The sequence below is a fragment of the Scyliorhinus torazame genome, chromosome 2 (genome assembly GCF_047496885.1).
Source record: "Scyliorhinus torazame isolate Kashiwa2021f chromosome 2, sScyTor2.1, whole genome shotgun sequence".
NCBI lineage: Eukaryota > Metazoa > Chordata > Chondrichthyes > Carcharhiniformes > Scyliorhinidae > Scyliorhinus > Scyliorhinus torazame.
The window spans coordinates 26532392-26550084 of NC_092708.1; the positions used below are offsets into that span (position 1 = coordinate 26532392).

The 17693-nt window shown below is 49.0% G+C and overlaps 1 protein-coding gene across 3 annotated transcripts in view; it reads right to left on the minus strand.

The window, feature by feature from the left end:
* tsn (translin) overlaps positions 1–17546 on the minus strand; it is a 28738-nt gene extending 11192 nt beyond the window's left edge. For all 3 annotated transcript variants that reach the window (XM_072469745.1, XM_072469752.1, XM_072469761.1), the window contains exons 1-5: positions 17327–17546; positions 13758–13851; positions 9060–9156; positions 8614–8729; positions 2478–2557 (exon numbers count right to left, since the gene is read on the minus strand). In XM_072469745.1, coding sequence (XP_072325846.1) covers positions 2478–2557; positions 8614–8729; positions 9060–9156; positions 13758–13851; positions 17327–17392 — 453 coding nt within the window. In that variant the 5' untranslated portion in view covers positions 17393–17546. The remainder of the gene's footprint in view (positions 1–2477; positions 2558–8613; positions 8730–9059; positions 9157–13757; positions 13852–17326) is intronic.
* Positions 17547–17693: the final 147 nt, after the last annotated feature.

Here is a 17693-nt window from a genome sequence, read left to right on the forward strand (position 1 = left end):
GCCCAACCCACCCACACCGAACCAAAAATAAACAAGAATAAAGAACCCCCCTCAAAATGTAACACAACACCACCAATCCCCGACCATCCCCACGCCCGACCCCCCATCCCGACCCTCAGTTTATCAGCTTCTCGGCCTGAACAAAGGCCCACGCCGCCTCCGGGGACTCAAAATAATGGTGCCGGTCCTTGTAGGTGATCCACAGACTTGCCGCTGCAGCATGCCAAACTTCACCCCCTTCCTGTGCAGCACCTCCTTCGCCCGGTTGTACCCGGCCCTCTTCTTCGCCACCTCCGCGCTCCAGTCCTGATATATTCGAACCTCCGCATTCTCACACCTGCTGCTCCTCTCTTTCTTGGCCCACCTGGGTACGCACTCCCGATCAGCGAACCGATGAAACCGCACCAACACCGCCCGCGGCGGCTCGTTAGCCTTGGGCCTCCTCGCCAGCAATCTATGGGCACCTTCCAGTTCCAGGGGCCCCTGGAAGGACCCCGTTCCCATCAGCGAGTTTAACATGGTGACCACATAGGCCACCACGTCCGACCTCTCCAGCCCTTCCGGAGGCCCAGGATCCTCAGATTCTTCCGCCTCGACCGATTCTCCCGCCTCGACCGATTCTCCATCTCCTCGAACCGTTCCTGCCATTTCTTGTGGAGCGCCTTGTGCGCCTCCACCTTTACCGCCAGGCCCAAGATCTCGTTTTCGTTATCTGACATCTTTTGTCGGACCTCGCGGATAGCCACCCCCTGGGCCGTCTGAGTATCCAGCAGCTTATCAATAGAAGCCTTCATCGGCTCCAGCAGGTCCACTTTGAGCTCCCTGAAGCAGCGCTGGATAACCTCCTGCTGCTCCTGTGCCCACTGCATCCACGCTGCCTGGTCCCGCCCGCCGCCATCTTGCTCTTCTTCCCTCGCACTTTCTTTGGCTTCATCACCACTTTTTTAGTCGCCCGCTCCTGGTCCAAGCCATACACTGTCGAATAAATGCCGTTGGGGGTCCTGAAAAGAGCCCAAAAGTCCGTTCCAAGCGGGAGCTGCCGAATGTGCGACTTAGCTCTTAATAGCCGCAACCGGAAGTCGGCGCTCACATCCATGAACGAATAAAAAAACATTCAAGATTCTGAGGGGTCTTGACAGGGTGGCCGCTGAGAGGACATCTCCTCTCACGGGGAACCTAGAACTAGGGGGCAACATTTAAAAATAAGGAGTCTTCCATTTCAGAAGGCGATGAGGAGCAATTTATTTTCTTAGAGGGTTACGAATCTTTGCCATTCTCTTTCCAGAAGAGCAGTGAAGGCAAGGTCATTGAATATATTCAAGGCTGAGGTTGAGTTTTTAACCAGAAGGGAGACCCCAGTCATGAAGGACAAGCAGGAAAGTGGAGCTAAGGCCAGAATCCGATCAGCCATGATTTCATTGTATGGCGAGGAAGGCTGGAGGGGCCAAATGGGCTACTCTCCTTCTATTTCTTATGACACCGTGTGCTCTCCCTCTCATCAGTGAAATCTGGGCGCAGACACAGACACAGAAGGCTAGGTAGTCAGGCTGAGAAACCTTCCCTGACCACTTGCTGGCCGCGTTGGCCATCAGGAGCAATCCCATGAGGAGGCTACCAATCTGTTTTCTCCTCTCCACGGTGCGTGGCCAAAAGGTCCGGAGTGTGGGACCAAAGCACAGCTAGAAATGAAAGAGGAGAGCCCCTCAGATAACGAAAGAGGGGGCTGTAGCCCCATGCATCCTACAGAGATGCAAAACACAGACTCTTGCAGGCTGCAAAACTTACAGGCACCCTCGAGTTCGGGAATCGACTCAACAAATCTATTTTCCTGGGACCGCCAGGTGTTATACCCTGCACACCAAAAACCCCGACAGGCAAAGGGAGGAGTGTTAAACTGATACACATGGTCGACACCAGAACGCAGGTAGTCTGCAGTCAAACTCTGAAATAATAACGTCTTTCACCCAGTGATATTATCTAACATATATCTAAGAGTTTTAGATTTTAACAATCAAAATGAAGAGTGACCTCATGGAATTTGTTGTAATCGAATTTGAATGAGTTCATGAGAGATCAACGCGGGATCTGTGTGAATATCTGACCATTTTCTTATGATTGATTCCTTCATCACAAATTACACACCAATCTAACCAATTCATTAGCATATTAAATGAATGTTCATCACCAGTACTTATTTTGGGTGAAAATTATGGAGTTATGGACTGGAGCTCAATTGGTAGCTTAAAATGATTAAGTTACAGAATACTAAGTGCCCAGCAGCAGGTTGGAAGCTCTAGTCTAACTGAGCGGTTTAGACAGTAGGCATACAGAACACTTGTGGAGAATCCGATTGCAGTACAAGGTAAGTGACCCTCCGCGGGTTGTCTAACCATCTAATCTCACCAGCAGCGCAGTCACTTGCTCCACTGGCCCGCCTGCCTTTGGATGGCATTCCATCAATCGTCCCGGTGTCTTACCAGTTCATTCGCTAGGATCAGCAGTCCCGAAAGATAGTCCTCGATATCCAGATGAAAGCCTTTGTCTCGGTACACAGTAACTGCAATCCAGCCACAAAAACAATGTTAGAATTAGTTGTGGCAAGTGCACCTTCAGTCAATTAAAACAGCCCAGGTTGGTAAATAATGTGCAATGCACAGAATGGTACAGCATATGAGGAGGCCACATATGAGGAGGCCATCAGCACATTGATCATATGTTGGTTCTTTGAAAGAGTTATCCAATTAATCCCATTCACCTGGCCTTTCCCACATTTTTCCCCAAAAAGAATTTATCCCTTTTAAATCTGCTTCCCCAATACTTGTAAACAGGGCATTCACTGTGTAAAAAAAAAATCTGTGTTTTCCCCCGCTGATCACTTCAAATCTGTGACTCCGGCAACTGGTCATTTTTCTTTATTTCTTCCACCACAGTGGGCTAAACAGCTGGCTTGTAATGCAGAACAAGGCCAGCAGCGCGGGTTCAATTCCCGCACCGGACTCCCCGAACAGGCGCCGGAATGTGGCGACTAGGGGCTTTTCACAGTAACTTCATTGAAGCCTACCTGTGACAATAAGCGATTATTATTAAAATCCTTCTTGATTTTAAATGTGCTGATATAAATCTCCCCTTAACTTTGGTGCTCGAAGGAGAATTTGGCTACAAGAGCAGTTCAGAGACCAGGAATTCTGTGGTGAGTAATTCACCCCGACTCCCCAAAGGCCTGTCCCACCACCTACTAGGCAAAAGTCAGGAGTGTGATGGAATGCTCACTGCTGGCCTGGATGAGTGCAGCTCCAACAACACTCAAGAAGCTCAACACCATCAAGGACAAAGCATCCACTGCAATCCAGAAGTTCAAGGGCAACAGACGCATGGGAACCCCAACATCAGCATGTTTCTCTCCAGTCCACACAACCCTTACTTGGAAATATATCCCCGTTCCTTCCCTGGGCCAACTCCTGGAATTCCCCCCCAAATAGCACAGTGGATGTACCTACACCACTGGATTGCGGCGGTTCAAGGCAGCTCATCACCCAACTTCTCAACGGCAATAAATGCTGGCCCAGCCAGAGAGGCCACTCTTCCATTCTGCGTACAAGAGACTCAGTCTCTCCTTGAATGTTGCCAAAACAAAACTCACATCAGCCCAGACCTGATCAACCAAACATTCCACCTCCCATAAATGTTGAAGGAGAGACTCGGGAAATGTTGAACACTTCCCCTTCCCTGGCAGCCGCCTCTCTCAAAAGGCCACCATGGATGAGGAGATCCAGAACTGGATCAGCTGCTCCAAGTCAGCCTTTTCCAAGCTGCAGCAGCAAGTGTTCGACAACAAAGACTTCCGCAGGTCAGTGAAAGTCCCGGTGTACGGAGCAGTTATCACCACCGTACTCCTGTACTGCCGTGAGAGCCGGACTGTGCATTTATTAGAGAGGAGTTCCACCTGCAGCGAGATGCAGGCAGATCGGTCGAAGGCCATCGAGGAAGCGCCAGCCCCCTTGAAAGGCTTGACGGGGAGAGTCGAGAAGTGCCTGGAGGCACAGGGCTCGCAGATCCAGGAGATGGAGAAGGTGATGTCCGACCACAGTGATCGGGTGGTGGCACTGGAGGCAGAGGTGGGGCTTCTCGAGGACCTTTCCCAGTCACTAAGGGCAAAGGTAGAGGAGGGGAACAGATCCAGAAGGCAGAAACTGTGTATCGTTGGCTTGCCCAAGTTGTTGTTGTTTGTTTATAATCACGTTTACCGAGGTACAGTGAAAAGTATTTTTCTGCAAACAGCTCATTGAAAATAAAATAAAATACATAATAGGGCAACACAAGGTACACAATGTAAATATATAGACACCGGCATCGGGTGAAGCATACAGGGGTGTAGTATTAATCAGGTCAGTCCTTAGGAGGCTAGGGCTGAGAGAGTTGATAGAAAGCATAAAAGGGATGGTCCGGGAAGGCCCCGGGGTCGGACAGTCAGCCGGCCGAGTTCGCAACGGAGTTGGCACCACATTTACTGGGGATGTTTAGCGAAGTGCTGGAGAAGGGGCAGTCGCTGGAGACATTGATCCAGGCGTCAATCACGCTAATCCCGGAGAAGGGGAAGGACCCGTTGGAGTGTGGGTTATACAGGCACATATCATTGCTAAACACACATGTGAAAGTGTTGGTTAAGTTAGTGGTGGGGAGGATGGAAGGGTGCGTTCTGTGGGTGGTCAGGCAACTTTCCAGTAACATTAGATGGTTATAAAATGTGATCATGACCCCAAAGGGATGGTTACTGCAGCTAGTGGTCGCTATGGACGCGGGGAAGACTTTCAACCGGGCGGAGTGGCGGTACCTGTTTGAGGTTTTGGGAAGGTTTGGGCCGAGGTTTGTGGCGTGGGCATGTCAGCTGTACGTGGCCCCTGTGGATAGTGTACGGACAAATGAGCTGAGTTCATGGAGCTATGGGTTGCATAGGGGAACGAGGCAGGGTTGTCCGCTGTCGCCACTGCTGTTCGTGCTGGCAATGGCCCTTATGGGGTCAGAATATTGGCAGGGGATCATTTGGGGGAGTAGGGAATACCGGGTGTTGCTGTATGCAGAGGACCTGCTGCTCTTCGTATCGGACCCATTTGAGAGTATGGGGAGGATTATGAACATACTAGAGAGGTGGTTTGGGGCCTTCTCGGGCTATAAGCTGAATGTCAGAGTGAGGGGTTTCTGATGAATTTGGTGGGTCGGGAACTAACCTGGGGGTGTTGCCATTTAGAGTTGTCAGGGACAGGTTTAGGCATTTGGAGGTTCTGGTGACGGGGGTGTGGGTGACGATGCACAGGTGGAACCTGGCAATGTTGGTGGAGGAGGTTAGAGAGGACTCTAGGAGATGGGATACGTTACACCTGACACTGGCAGGGATGGTCCAGGTGGTGAAAATGAACGTTCTGCCAAGGTTCCTATTTGTATCCAGACCCTCTCGATCTTCATTCCGAAGGACATTTTCCGGAAACTGGATGTAGCACAGGGCTAAGTCGCTGGCTTTGAAAGCAGACCAAGGCAGGCCAGCAGCACGGTTCAATTCCTGTAACAGCCTCACCGAACAGGCGCCGGAATGTGGTGACTAGGGGCTTTTCACAGTAACTTCATTTGAAGCCTACTTGTGACAATAAGCGATTTTCATTTCATTTCATGTAGCGATTTTGGAGTTTGGGGAAGGTACCTCGGCTGAAGAGGGCCCTGCTATAGAGGCAGAAAGTGGGGTTGGCGTTACCAAATCTTCTGCACTACTATTGGGGGGGGGGGGGGGGGGGGGCCGAATGTGAAGATGGTGAGGTGGTGGTAGGAAGGAGAGGGGTTAGAATGGGTCAGGAGTCCTGTAGGGGGTCCAGCCTGAAGGCCGTGGTGACAGCAGTGCTTCCGCTGGCACCGAGGAGATACACGGAGAGCCCGGTGGTACAGTCCACGATTCGGGTGTGGAACCAGTTGAGGGGACACAATAGGATTGGGGGGGGGGGGGGTGGATGTTAGTGCTAACACCACTCTATGGGAACCCTGGGTTTAAGCTAGAGGAGAGGTGGGGCTGGTGAGGGTGAGGGATATCTGGAGGAGAGGTTTGCCAGTCTGGAAGAACATAGAACATATAGTGCAGAAGGAGGCCATTCGGCCCATCGAGTCAGTACCGACCCACTTACGCCCTCATTTCCACCCTATCCCCGTAACCCAATAACCCCTCCTAACCTTTTTGGTCACTAAGAGCAACTTATCATGGCCAATCCACCTAACCTGCATGTCTTTGGGCTGTGGGAGGAAACCGGAGCACCAGGAGGAAACCCACGCAGACGGGGGGGGGGGGGGACACATGGGGGGAACTATGACTGGCATGGAGTCATAGAGGTTTACAGCAAGAAAACAGGCCCATCGTCCCAACTTGGCCACCCAGCTTTTACCACTAAACTGATCCCAATTGCCCGCATTTGGCCCATATCCCTCCATACCCAGCTTTCCCATATAACTGTCTAAATGTTTTTTGAAAAGACAAAATTGTATTGCATGGAAGCATGTTTCCTGGGGTGTTTGTTCACTGTAATCTGTTTTTGATACATGTTTGTAATAAAATACATTTTTTAAAAAAGACAAAATTGTACCCGCCTCGACTACTGCCCCTGGCAGCTCTCTCCAGACACTCGTGTGACCACCACGTGTGTGAACAAATTGTCCCTCTGGACCCTTTTGCATCTCTCCCCTCTCACCTTAAACCTATGCTCTCTAGTTTAGACTTCCTTACGTTTGAGAAAAGATGTTGACTATCTACCTTATCTATGCCCCTCATTGTTGTATACAAGATCACCCCTAAGCTCCAAGTAAAAAAAAGCCCCAGTCTATCCAGCGTCTCCTTATAACTCAAACCATCAAGTCCTGGTAGCTTCCTAGTAAATCTTTTCTGCACTCTTTCAAGGGCAGCACGGTAGCATTGTGGTTAGCACAATTGCTTCACAGCTCCAGGGTACCAGGTTCAATTCCGGCTTGGGTCACTGTCTGTGCGGAGTCTGCACATCCTCCCAGTGTGCGCGTGGGTTTCCTCCGGGTGCTCCGGTTTCCTCCCACAGTCCAAAGATGTGCAGGTTAGGTGAACTGGCCATGATAAATTGCCCTTAGTGTCCAAAATTGCCCTTAGTGTTGGGTGGGGTTACTGGGTTATGGGGATAGGGTGGAGGTGTTGACCTTGGGTAGGGTGCTCTTTCCAAGAGCCGGTGCAGACTCGATGGGCCGAATGGCCTCCTTCTGCACTGTAAATTCTATGATAAAGTTTAATGATATCCTTTCTATAATAGGGTGCCCAGAACTGTACACAGTATTCCAAGTGTGGCCTTGCTAATGTCTTGCAATTTATCATGGCCAATCCACCCACGCAGACACAGGGAGAACGTGCAGACTCCGCACAGACAGTGACCCAGCGGGGAATCGAACCTGGGACCGTGGCGTTGTGAAGCCACAGTGCTATCCACTTGTGCTACCGCGCTGCGGGAGAGGGTGGAGCTTCCGAAGGGAAGCGATTAGAGGTATATGCAAATGAAAGACTTTGCACAGAATGAAGGGGTTCTCCCAAACTGCCAGAGTATACCTTATTGGAGCGATTACTGCTCTCGGATGTGGAAGGAGAGGGCAAGATTGGGGATATAAATGGGCGGCTGGGTGAGCGGGGAGGAGCACAGGTGGTGAGGATTAGGAGAAATGGGAGATGGTGCGGGGGGGTGCATATGACTCGGGCGAGGATGAGTGGGTTCTTCCAGAGGGTGGCGGACAGGTGCGAGAAGTATGGGCGAGGACCAGCAAATCACACGCATATGTTCTGGGCCTGTGAGAAGTTGGAGCGATACTGGCAGTGGGTGTTTGGGACATTATCGAAGGTTATGGAGGTAGAGGTCGGGCCGGACTCTATGATGGCGATTTTTGGGGTATCGGAAATGCCGAAGCAGATGGAGGGGAGGGAGGAAGACCGACGTTGTGGCCTTTGCCTCTCCTGTTGCCCGGCAAAGGATTCTGTTGGAACGTCGGTCGACAATGCCACCGAGTGTGCCGGCCTGGCTGGGGGACCTGTACGACTTCCTCCGATTGGAAAAGATTAAGTTTGAATTGAGGGGATCAATTCTTTGACGCACGATGGGGACTGTTCATGACCATGTCTGAGGAATTGTTCGTCGCTTGGGGTGGGGTGATTATGGGGAAAATCTTGCACAAACTGTGAGGTGTGGAGAATGTTTGTTGATTTATTTATGTTTTCGTACCTTTGAATATGTTTGTAATTGAATATATTTAGAAAGAAATTAGTGCAATCTGAAACACAACAAAATAACACCAACATCAGAATGGGGCAAAATAGGGAGCTGGAACATGGGTGATGAACACATTCATTCAGGAACAGGCTTAGTTTCCCTTCCTGAGAGCAGTGACCAGATCAGGAATAGCCACAGGGACACCCACACCTTACAGCTTGGTGGCACAGTGTGCATCACACCCACACATAAAAGGCAGGAGTGGGGGCTCTATCCAGATCTTTGCTTTAAGTAGCAGAGCCGTCTCGCAGCTACAGCCACTTAACAAAAGCATCAATAGAAGTGAGGGAACAGCAGCGTGACACACTTCCGAGTATTCCTGCAACGGCTTCCCGAGTCACCAGGGTTTCCGTCTCCAGATACACCACGAACGCTGCCAGGAAGATGAGGCGTTGCAACACAAACCTCCAATGCTCATTAAACCTGCAAAACAAAATTCAGTGTCAGATAAGCTTTGGTCCATCAAGCCTACAACACGCCCGATTGCTGCAGTATTACGACTGGACCCTGGAAAATCCCTCTCTGAAACCTTCAGTTAATTGAAACGAATCCAGGAGATCATAGACCATGCACTGTCCGCCTTCTATATGACATGCTTCTGTCCCTGTCAAAGGTTACAGGAAGTCAACATCCAACCTATCAAGCTGGCAAAGCATTCCAGAGTCTCATAATCCTTGGGGAAATGAGTACTGCCCACACCTAGTCTATTCTCCCTCTATTTCCATTTCCTGCACTTGTATTATTCTCACTAACCTGTAGTACTGGTCTGGCGGGAACTTGGTCTTCAGTTCCTCTAGATGTATCTTCACAGCATTAAAATGTTCCCGTGCTTTCTGACACTTATTTGGCACTAACATATACAAAAGGAGAAACAATCAATGACTTGGACTGAGAGGGCCACACAACATGTAAAACCGTAAAGTTCATCACCACCTGGTGTCCTGAGCCAATATGTATGCTTCAATCAAAATCACAAAAGCAGATTGTGGGAACGTCCTGTGTGCAAATTGGCTGCTGTTTTTCCAACATTACCAAAGGGACTAAGCTTCAAGGTGTATTACAGCGGCTGTCAAAGGGCTTTTGGGAGTCACCAAAGTGACTAAGCTTCAAGGTGTATTACAGCGGCTGTCAAAGGGCTTTTGGGAGTCTTGAGGTTGTGAAAGGAGCTGTTATTTCTTTCTTTGCGTTGCACACTAACTTTTGGTCAAGTGCCACAACCATAGCCATGGGTGGCTTTCGAGAGAGTAACAACACAGTGGGATTGGAAGTGGTTCTGTGCATTTCCTGCACATTGAGTTGCGGAGTGTTGGCAATTGGGGTCCTCGCACTTCCCCACGGGAAGAGAAAAGGAGGAAAACTTATGGGATCGATAAACTGATTCCATTGTTTCTGGATTTGGAGCTGGGATAATCTGCCCCCCTAGTAATATATTCTTGCCCTCTTTTTTTTTCTACAGAGCAATAAAAGGAGATGGGAATAGCATCAAGTCGCAGGTCAGTTTGATGGTAAAGCTGAACTAGTTGTGAATGCAGAGACAGAACAACTGTTGTTATTGTTTCTCTTCCCACACCCAGCGGTGCACCAAGGCAGACGTTCGACTGTTTCCATAGCTAGTAATTCCTGGACCAGGTCGCTAGTCTGTCACCAGAGGCTCATAGCTTGAGGGGTGCCACTCCACATCAAACATGGCTGACCAGGAGTTTCTCACATGTTGGGAAGGATTTGGCAGATTGACACTCAACCTGTTCAACTGCGTTGTGAACGCATCTTCCTTGGTCATTAAGTCCTGGAATGGGATTTGAACTCGGAGCTTCTGGCTCAGAGAGAGGGATGTTACTATAACAAGAAGTCACAGGTGTAGGTTTTGAGGCCATAGATTTAGAACTGAGATGAGGAGGAACTACTTTTCGCAGAGAGTAGTGAATGTGTGGAATCCGCTGCCCCTCAGTGCGGTGGAGTCTGAGTCATTAGATAGTTTCAAGAAGGAGATAGATATATTTCAGATTAAATAACGGGATATGGGGAATAGGTAGGGAGGTGGATTTGAGACCAGGAAGAGATAGCCATGATCTGATTGAATGGTGGAGCAGGCTCGAAGGGCTGAATTGCCGTCTTCTGCTCCAAATTCCTATGTTCCTATGTACTCACTGCACCACAAAACCTCCCTATACAAACAATGATAACATGTATTTATCCAGAGACTTTACCATAGGAAAGTGCCCCAAAGGTACGTCTCACAGGCATAAGGCAAAAAAGCCAAGAACACCAAGCTAAAGAAGATGTTAGAAAAGGGTTGTCAAAGAGAGAGTCTCACAGAAGCGGTGGAAGCCAAGATGCAGGGGGGCTTAGGAATGGGGTTTTCAGAAGTTGGCGACCTGGCCTGCAAAAAGCATGCCCACCAACGTTATGGCAGAGCTTGAGCATGCATAGCGCATCAGAGGGAGAGATTGGGGAGGGGGCGGACTGGGAGTGGGGGTTGTTAGGGAGCAGCAATGATTTCAAAACGAGTATCTTTATTTGAGGCTTAGGAAAGCAGAAGCCAATGTTGGTCAGATAGGGCAGGGGACTCAAGTGTGGTACAGAACACAGGCAGCAAACCTTTTGACTGGCAGAGGTGGTGACAAGTGGCGAGATCATGGAACGGATAATCCAAAGGCCCAGGTAATTGTTCTGGGGACATGGGTTCAAACTGTACTTTAATCAGTTAGAGCTATTTAATTTGGAGTAGCATGGACTTAGAGGTTTATTTTTTTTTTAAATCTGGTTCACTAATGCCACTTTAGGGAAGGAAATCTGCCATCCTTACCTGGTCTGGCTGACTGGTGACTCCAGACTCACGGCAATGTGGCGGCGACTAGGGGCTTTTCACAGTAAATTCATACTTGTGACAATAAAAGATTCTTCTTATTATTATTATTATTATGTGGTTGTCTCTTAAATGCCCCTCTGAAATGGCCTACAAGCCACTCAGTTCAAGGACAATCAGCGGTGGACAAAAAATGCAGGCATTGCAGTGCCGCCCACATCCCATGAAAGAGAAAGCTAAGAGGATCAGTGGCTGGCATGGTTGATACGGGGGTAACAAGAGGTCGAAGGTGACAATGGTTGATGGCTTCAGCAGCAGGCAAGTTGAGAAAGGGGTGTGGAGACAGGTGATGTTATTGAGGCACAAGTAGGCAGGCTTTGTCATAGAGAGTTGAAATAGAATGATCATGGAATCCCTACAGTGCAGAAGGAGGCCATTCGGCCCATCGAGTCTGCACCAGCCCTGGGAAAGAACAACCTACTTAAGCCCAAGCCTCCACTCTCTCCCCGTAACCCCACCTAACCGTCTGGACACGAAGGGGCAATTTGCCATGGCCAATCAATCTAACCTGTACATTTTTTGATACCAAGCTTGTAGACAATCTAGTACAAGCAAGGCAGTGACCGGAGGAATCATTGACAAGGGTTTGGGGTTTGCATACCAATGGATGCTGATGGCTTCAACCTTCCCAATGATCAGCTGGAGGAACTGCCAGCATTGAGGAGGACGCAAATAAAAGCAACTAAAAAGCAAGGTCAACTGAACGGCCGTCCTTAACTGAAATAATCCAGGGCAGCGCCAGGCACTTATAATAATAATAATAGAATAATAATAATCGCTTGTCACATGTAGGCTTCAATGAAGTTACTGTGAAAAGCCCCTAGTCGCCACATTCCGGCGCCTGTTCGGGGAGGCTGGTACGGGAATTGAACCCGCGCTGCTGGCATTGTTCTGCATTACAAGCCAGCTGTCTAACCCACTGTGCTAAACCAGCCCCTAAAAAAAGTTCATCACCACTTCAATGAAAAATAAAACCCTCGATACCTCAAATAATTAACACTAAACCAAAAAGATCATGATTGATTTTGATTATCAAGTGTGTTTGGAGTGTATAAAACCTCCTCTCTTCCAAAATCTGCTGGGAGTTTTACAGAAGCAAGGACTACTGTCTGCATTCCACCATTCACATATTGTAGATGCAGGACACCCAAAATAAAGAGAGACAGTGCTGGAAAGACTCAGCAGGTTTGACAGAATCTGTGGAGAGAGACAGACAGAGTTAATGTTTCGAGTCCAACCTGACTTCTTCAGAAAACACAGGTTTTGGAGTTCTGACTTGAAACATTAACTCTCCACGGATTCTGTCAGACCTTCTGAGTTGTTCCCCAGAACTTTCCTTTTTCGATAGGTGACCAGTGGTCTAGGACCGGAGGTGGAGGGAGAGAAGTCATCCAGGCTCACATCTGAGATGCCTCAGTGGGCAGCAGCGGGAATCAACCAACTTACAGTGCAGAAGTAGGCCATTCGGCCCATCGGCTCTGCACCGGCCCTTGGAAAGAGCACCCCATTTAAGCCCACATTGATCACCATAACTCCACTTAACCTTTTTGGACACGAAGGGCAATTTGTCATGGCCAATCCAACTCAACCTGCACATCTTTGGACTGTGGGAGGAAACCGGAGCACCCGGAGGAAACCCACGCAGACACGGGGAGAACATGCAGACTCCGCACAGACAGTGACCCAAGCCAGGAATCGAACCTGGGACCCTGGAGCTGTGAAGCAACTGTGCTAACCACTGGCTACCGTGCTGCCCTAAATACCGACCAAAACGAATTGTCCATACCATTTTACACCATCATCCAACATATCGAAACGAGCCAATGAAATATTTTTGAAGTGGAGTGGCTGCTGTTAATGGAGAAAATGTAGCAGCCAATTTGCACACAGCAAACCCCCTCAATTAGCAGAGAGATAACTAATCAGATAATCTGACTTTTTGTGTGACATTGATTGAGGGATAAATCTTTGACCAGGACACCGGGGGAAACTCCCATGCTCTCGTTCAAAATATCATGGAATCTTTTACATCCACCAGTGCTGGCAGACAAGGCATTGGTTTAACGTCTCATTGGAAAGATGGCACCTCTGACAATGTTGCAATCCCTAGTACCCTCCTGCAGTACCAGCCTCGGTTTTTGTGCTCAAGCCCTGCAGGGGGACTTGAAGCTGGAACTTTGTGATTCAATAGTGAGAATGCGGTCTCACAAAGCTGCTGAAAAGATCTGTTGGGCGGAGGGCACAGAAGAGAACAGCAAGGCCACTGGCTACATCCCACTTGCTAAACGTATAATGCACCTGGTCCCACTCCCCAGCCCAATTATTTATTTGTTTCAAGGAGACGAAGAAATGGATACAGAGAAGAAAATAGGAGAGGAAAAGCAGAAATTAATGAGGAAACAAAATGAAAATAAAAACAGCGAGAAAAATTTACCACATTATCAATTTCCTCTTCTCGGACAGATGTACAGCGGTGACCATTTGGCCCATCGTACCCGTGTTTGTTCTTTGGTCGAACTATCCATTTACTTCCACCCCTTCTTGCTCTTTTCCCTTAGTCCTGCAAATGTTTTCCCCATGCTTACCGTCCTTCAAGCCGGATGTCTGATGAACAGTCTGCAGCAGGGTAAGAATCTCACGTGCTGTCTGTTCGAGGCCTTGAACAACTTTTCTGATTTCCTATAAACACCAAGAGAAATGAGAGAATGGGGTAAGTATAGCAGTGCAGCGAATCAAAGGGAGGAAGACCACAGAATCCACTATTTAGTCAGCAACAATCTTGTGGGTGTTTTGAAAGTGTTATTGAAATATCCTGTGGACAGGAGTCACCATATAGGTGCATGCTTTCCTAAATGCAGCAATCATCCTTATCGCCTTCTCTGGATGGTTGGATTTCCCACAACATTAGGAATAGGTGTAGGGTCCTATTGCCAATTACCTTACCTTAAATCGGTGTCCTCTGGTTCTCAATCCTTTCACCAAAGAATACAGGCCCTTCGGCCTTCCAAGCCTGTGCCGGTCATACCAACCTTGGCCAAAACCCTCAGCACTTCCTTGTGCCGTATCCCTCTATACCCATCCTATCCATGCATTTGTCAAGATGCCTTTTGAACATCGTTAATGTATCTGCTTCCACAACCCCCCCTTGCAACAGGTTCCAGGCACTCACCGCCCTCTGGGTAAAAGACCTGCCTCGCACATCTCCTCTAAACTTTGCCCTACGGACCTTAAACCTATGCCCCCTGGTGACTGACCCCTCCACCCTGGGGAAGAGTACCTGCCCATCCACTCTATCCATGCCCCTCAGAATCTTGTAGATCTTGATCAGACCTTCTACAGGTGCGCGATAGAGAGCATCCTATCCAGCTGCATCACAGCCTGGTATGGCAACTGCTCAGTCCGAGATCGCAAGAAACTGCACTGTGGTGAACTCAGCCCAACGCATCACACAAGCTTGCCACCCCCACATTGATTACTTATACAGCTCACGCTGCCTCAGGAAGGGCAGACAGCATTATCAGAGACCCCTCCCACCCAGGCATTGCCTTCTTCCAGACCCTTCCATCAGGCAGAAGGTACAGAAGTCTGAAGACTCGCACATCCAGACATAGGAGCAGCTTCCCCACAGCTACAAGACGCCTCAACGACTCCCCCTCGGACTGATCTGTTCTCTGTAAGAACACTATTCACAATGCCCTATGCTGCTCTTGCTCATGTATTTGCTTTGTTTGGCCCCTTGTTCCGCACTGTAACCACTGTTTTGTCGATGTACCATTTGTCAACGTTCCCTGTTGATTACTCGTGTGTCTACTATGTACGTACTGTGTACGTTCCTTCGCGCAGAAAAATACTTTTCACTGCACTTCGGTACATGTGACAATAAATCAAATCAATCACTCAATCAACCAGGTCGCCTTTCAATCTCTGTCATTCTAAAGAAAACAGTCCGAGTCTATTCAGCCTCTCCGCATAGCGAACACCCAACAGACCAGGCAATATGTTGGTGCACCTCCTCTGCTCCCCATCCAAAGCCTCCTTTCTTTTTAGGGGCAGCATGGTAGCATGGTGGTAGCACAATTGCTTCACAGCTCCAGGGTCCCGGGTTCAATTCCCGGCTTGGTTCACTGTCTGTGTGGAGTCTGTACGTTCTCCCAGTGTGTGCGTGGGTTTCCTCCGGGTGCTCCGGTTTCCTCCCACAGTCCAAAGATGTGCAGGTTAGGTGGATTGGTTATGCTAAATTGCCCTTAGTGCCGGAAATTGCCCTGTGTTGGGTCGGGTTACTGGGTTATGGGGATAGGGTGGAGGTGTGGGATTGGGTAGGGTGCTCTTTCAAAGAGCCGGTGCAGACGCGATGGGCCGAATGGCCTCCTTCTGCATTGTAAATTCTATGATCCACATCCTTCTGGTAGTGGCGACCAGAATTATGTGCAATATTCCAAGTGCGGCCATACCAAGGTTCTATACAACTGTAGCATGACTTTCCAGTTTTTATACTAGATGCCCCATCCAATGAAGGCAAGCATTCGTATGCTTTCTCGAGTACCTTGTCCACTTGGGTTGACACTTTCAAAGATCTGTGGAGCTGCACGCCCAGATTATCTGACTTTCTATATTCCTAAGAATTTCGCCATTTGCGGTATATTTCCCCTCTATGTTAGACCTACCAATTGCATTACCTCATATTGAAATGAAAATCCCTTATTGTCACAAGTCGGCTTCAAATGAAGTTACTGTGAAAAGCCCCTAATTGCCACATTCTGTCGCCTGTTCGGGGACATATTTGTCCGGGTCAAACTCCATTTCCTATTTCTCTGCCCATGTCTCCAACCTATCAGTTCCTGCTGTATCCTCCGACAATCCTCAACATTACCTGCCACTCCACCAACCTTGGTGTCATCCGTGAACTTACTAATCAGTCCAACTACATTTTCCTCCAAATCGTTTATGTATACTACAAACAACAGAGACCGTAACACAGAACACCACTAGTCACAACCTTCCATTCAGAAAAACATCCTTCTGCTGCTACCCTTTGCCTTCTGTGACCGAGCCAGTTCTGTATCCATCTTACCACCTCACCTCTGATCCACCTTTTGTACCAGTCTGCCACGAGGCACCTTGCCAAAGGCTTTACTGAAGTCCATGTAAACAACATCCGCTGCCCTCCCCTCATCAATCATCTTTGTTACCTCCTCAAAAAACTTGATCAAGTTAGTAAGGCTCCTTCACAAAACCATGCTGTCTATCACTTAGGAGTCCATTTGTTTCCAAAAAGGTATAAATCCTGTCCCTGCGAATTCGCTCCAATAATTTACCAACTACCAACGTGAGGCTCACCAGCCTATAGTTTCCTGGATTATCCCTACTACCTTTCTTAAACAGCAGTACCGCATTAGCTATTCTCCAGTCCTCTGGGAACAGTTTCTCCCCATCTACTGTGCAGACCCCTCATGGTTTTGAATCATTCCAGGGGTTTGAGCACACAAGAGGGTTGCTAACTCCATTTTTTTTTTTTAAATAGAACATAACTGGTGAATTAAATGTATTTATTAAATGTACTCCTGGAGGTTTCATCATATGACTTGCCCCCATTAGGGCAGCACGGTAAGTGGATAGCATTGTGGCTTCACAGTGCCAGGGTCCCAGGTTCGATTGCCCACTGGGTCACTGTCTGTGCGGAGTCTGCACGTTCTCCCCGTGTCTGCGTGGGTTTCCTCCGGGTTCCTCCCAAAGACATGCAAGGTTAGGTAGATTGGCCATGATAAATTGCCCTTAGTGACCAAAAGGTTTAGGGAGGGGGTTATTGGGTTACGGGGATAGGGTGGAAGTGAGAGCTTAAGTGGGTCGGTGCAGTCGATGGGCCGAATGGCCTCTTTCTGCACTGTTTGGTCTATGTTCATACCCTAGCCATTAGTTGGCCAACACTTCTATGCTGGTGGTGCACTGCCTTCCTGCATCCATCGCCCCGGTCCAGCCCTTTAAGAACTGGGGGGGGGGGGATTTCCAGGTTTATTCTCCCTGGTCCCCGTCCCCCCCAACCCCCAGGGTCGCTCTTGTGGCCACTTGCTGTGCTCACCCACCCCATAATTAGAGTTTCCCAATCAGCTGCTGGGTGGCTTTGTCTGCCCCCTCCTCGGTTGCTATGGAAACTCACCTCCCTCACATCCTGGTCCGCGGTGAGAGAGCTCTGGATAACACTGAACAAATCCGTCACCGACATCGTCGTTGCCCCTAACGGTAACGCTGATGAAAGGTAAAGAGCGCGGGTTTATTCGCACGAGCAGCTCCCTCTGCAGCGCAGGCAGCGGGCCTCGTGCGACAGGCTCGCCGGGGAGAGGGGGGGGTCTTTCCCTACCGCTGGTCGAGTATGAGATCCGTCCAGACAATTGGCCTGACTTTTGTTTCTTTTTTTAGAAAGAAAAAGGAAATCGACCCGCGTTCGCTACTTTTAAAAGCTTCTCTCCCTCTCTGCTCGGAGGTGAGAGATGGAAAAACAGTTTCTCATCTTATTTGGCTGCTTT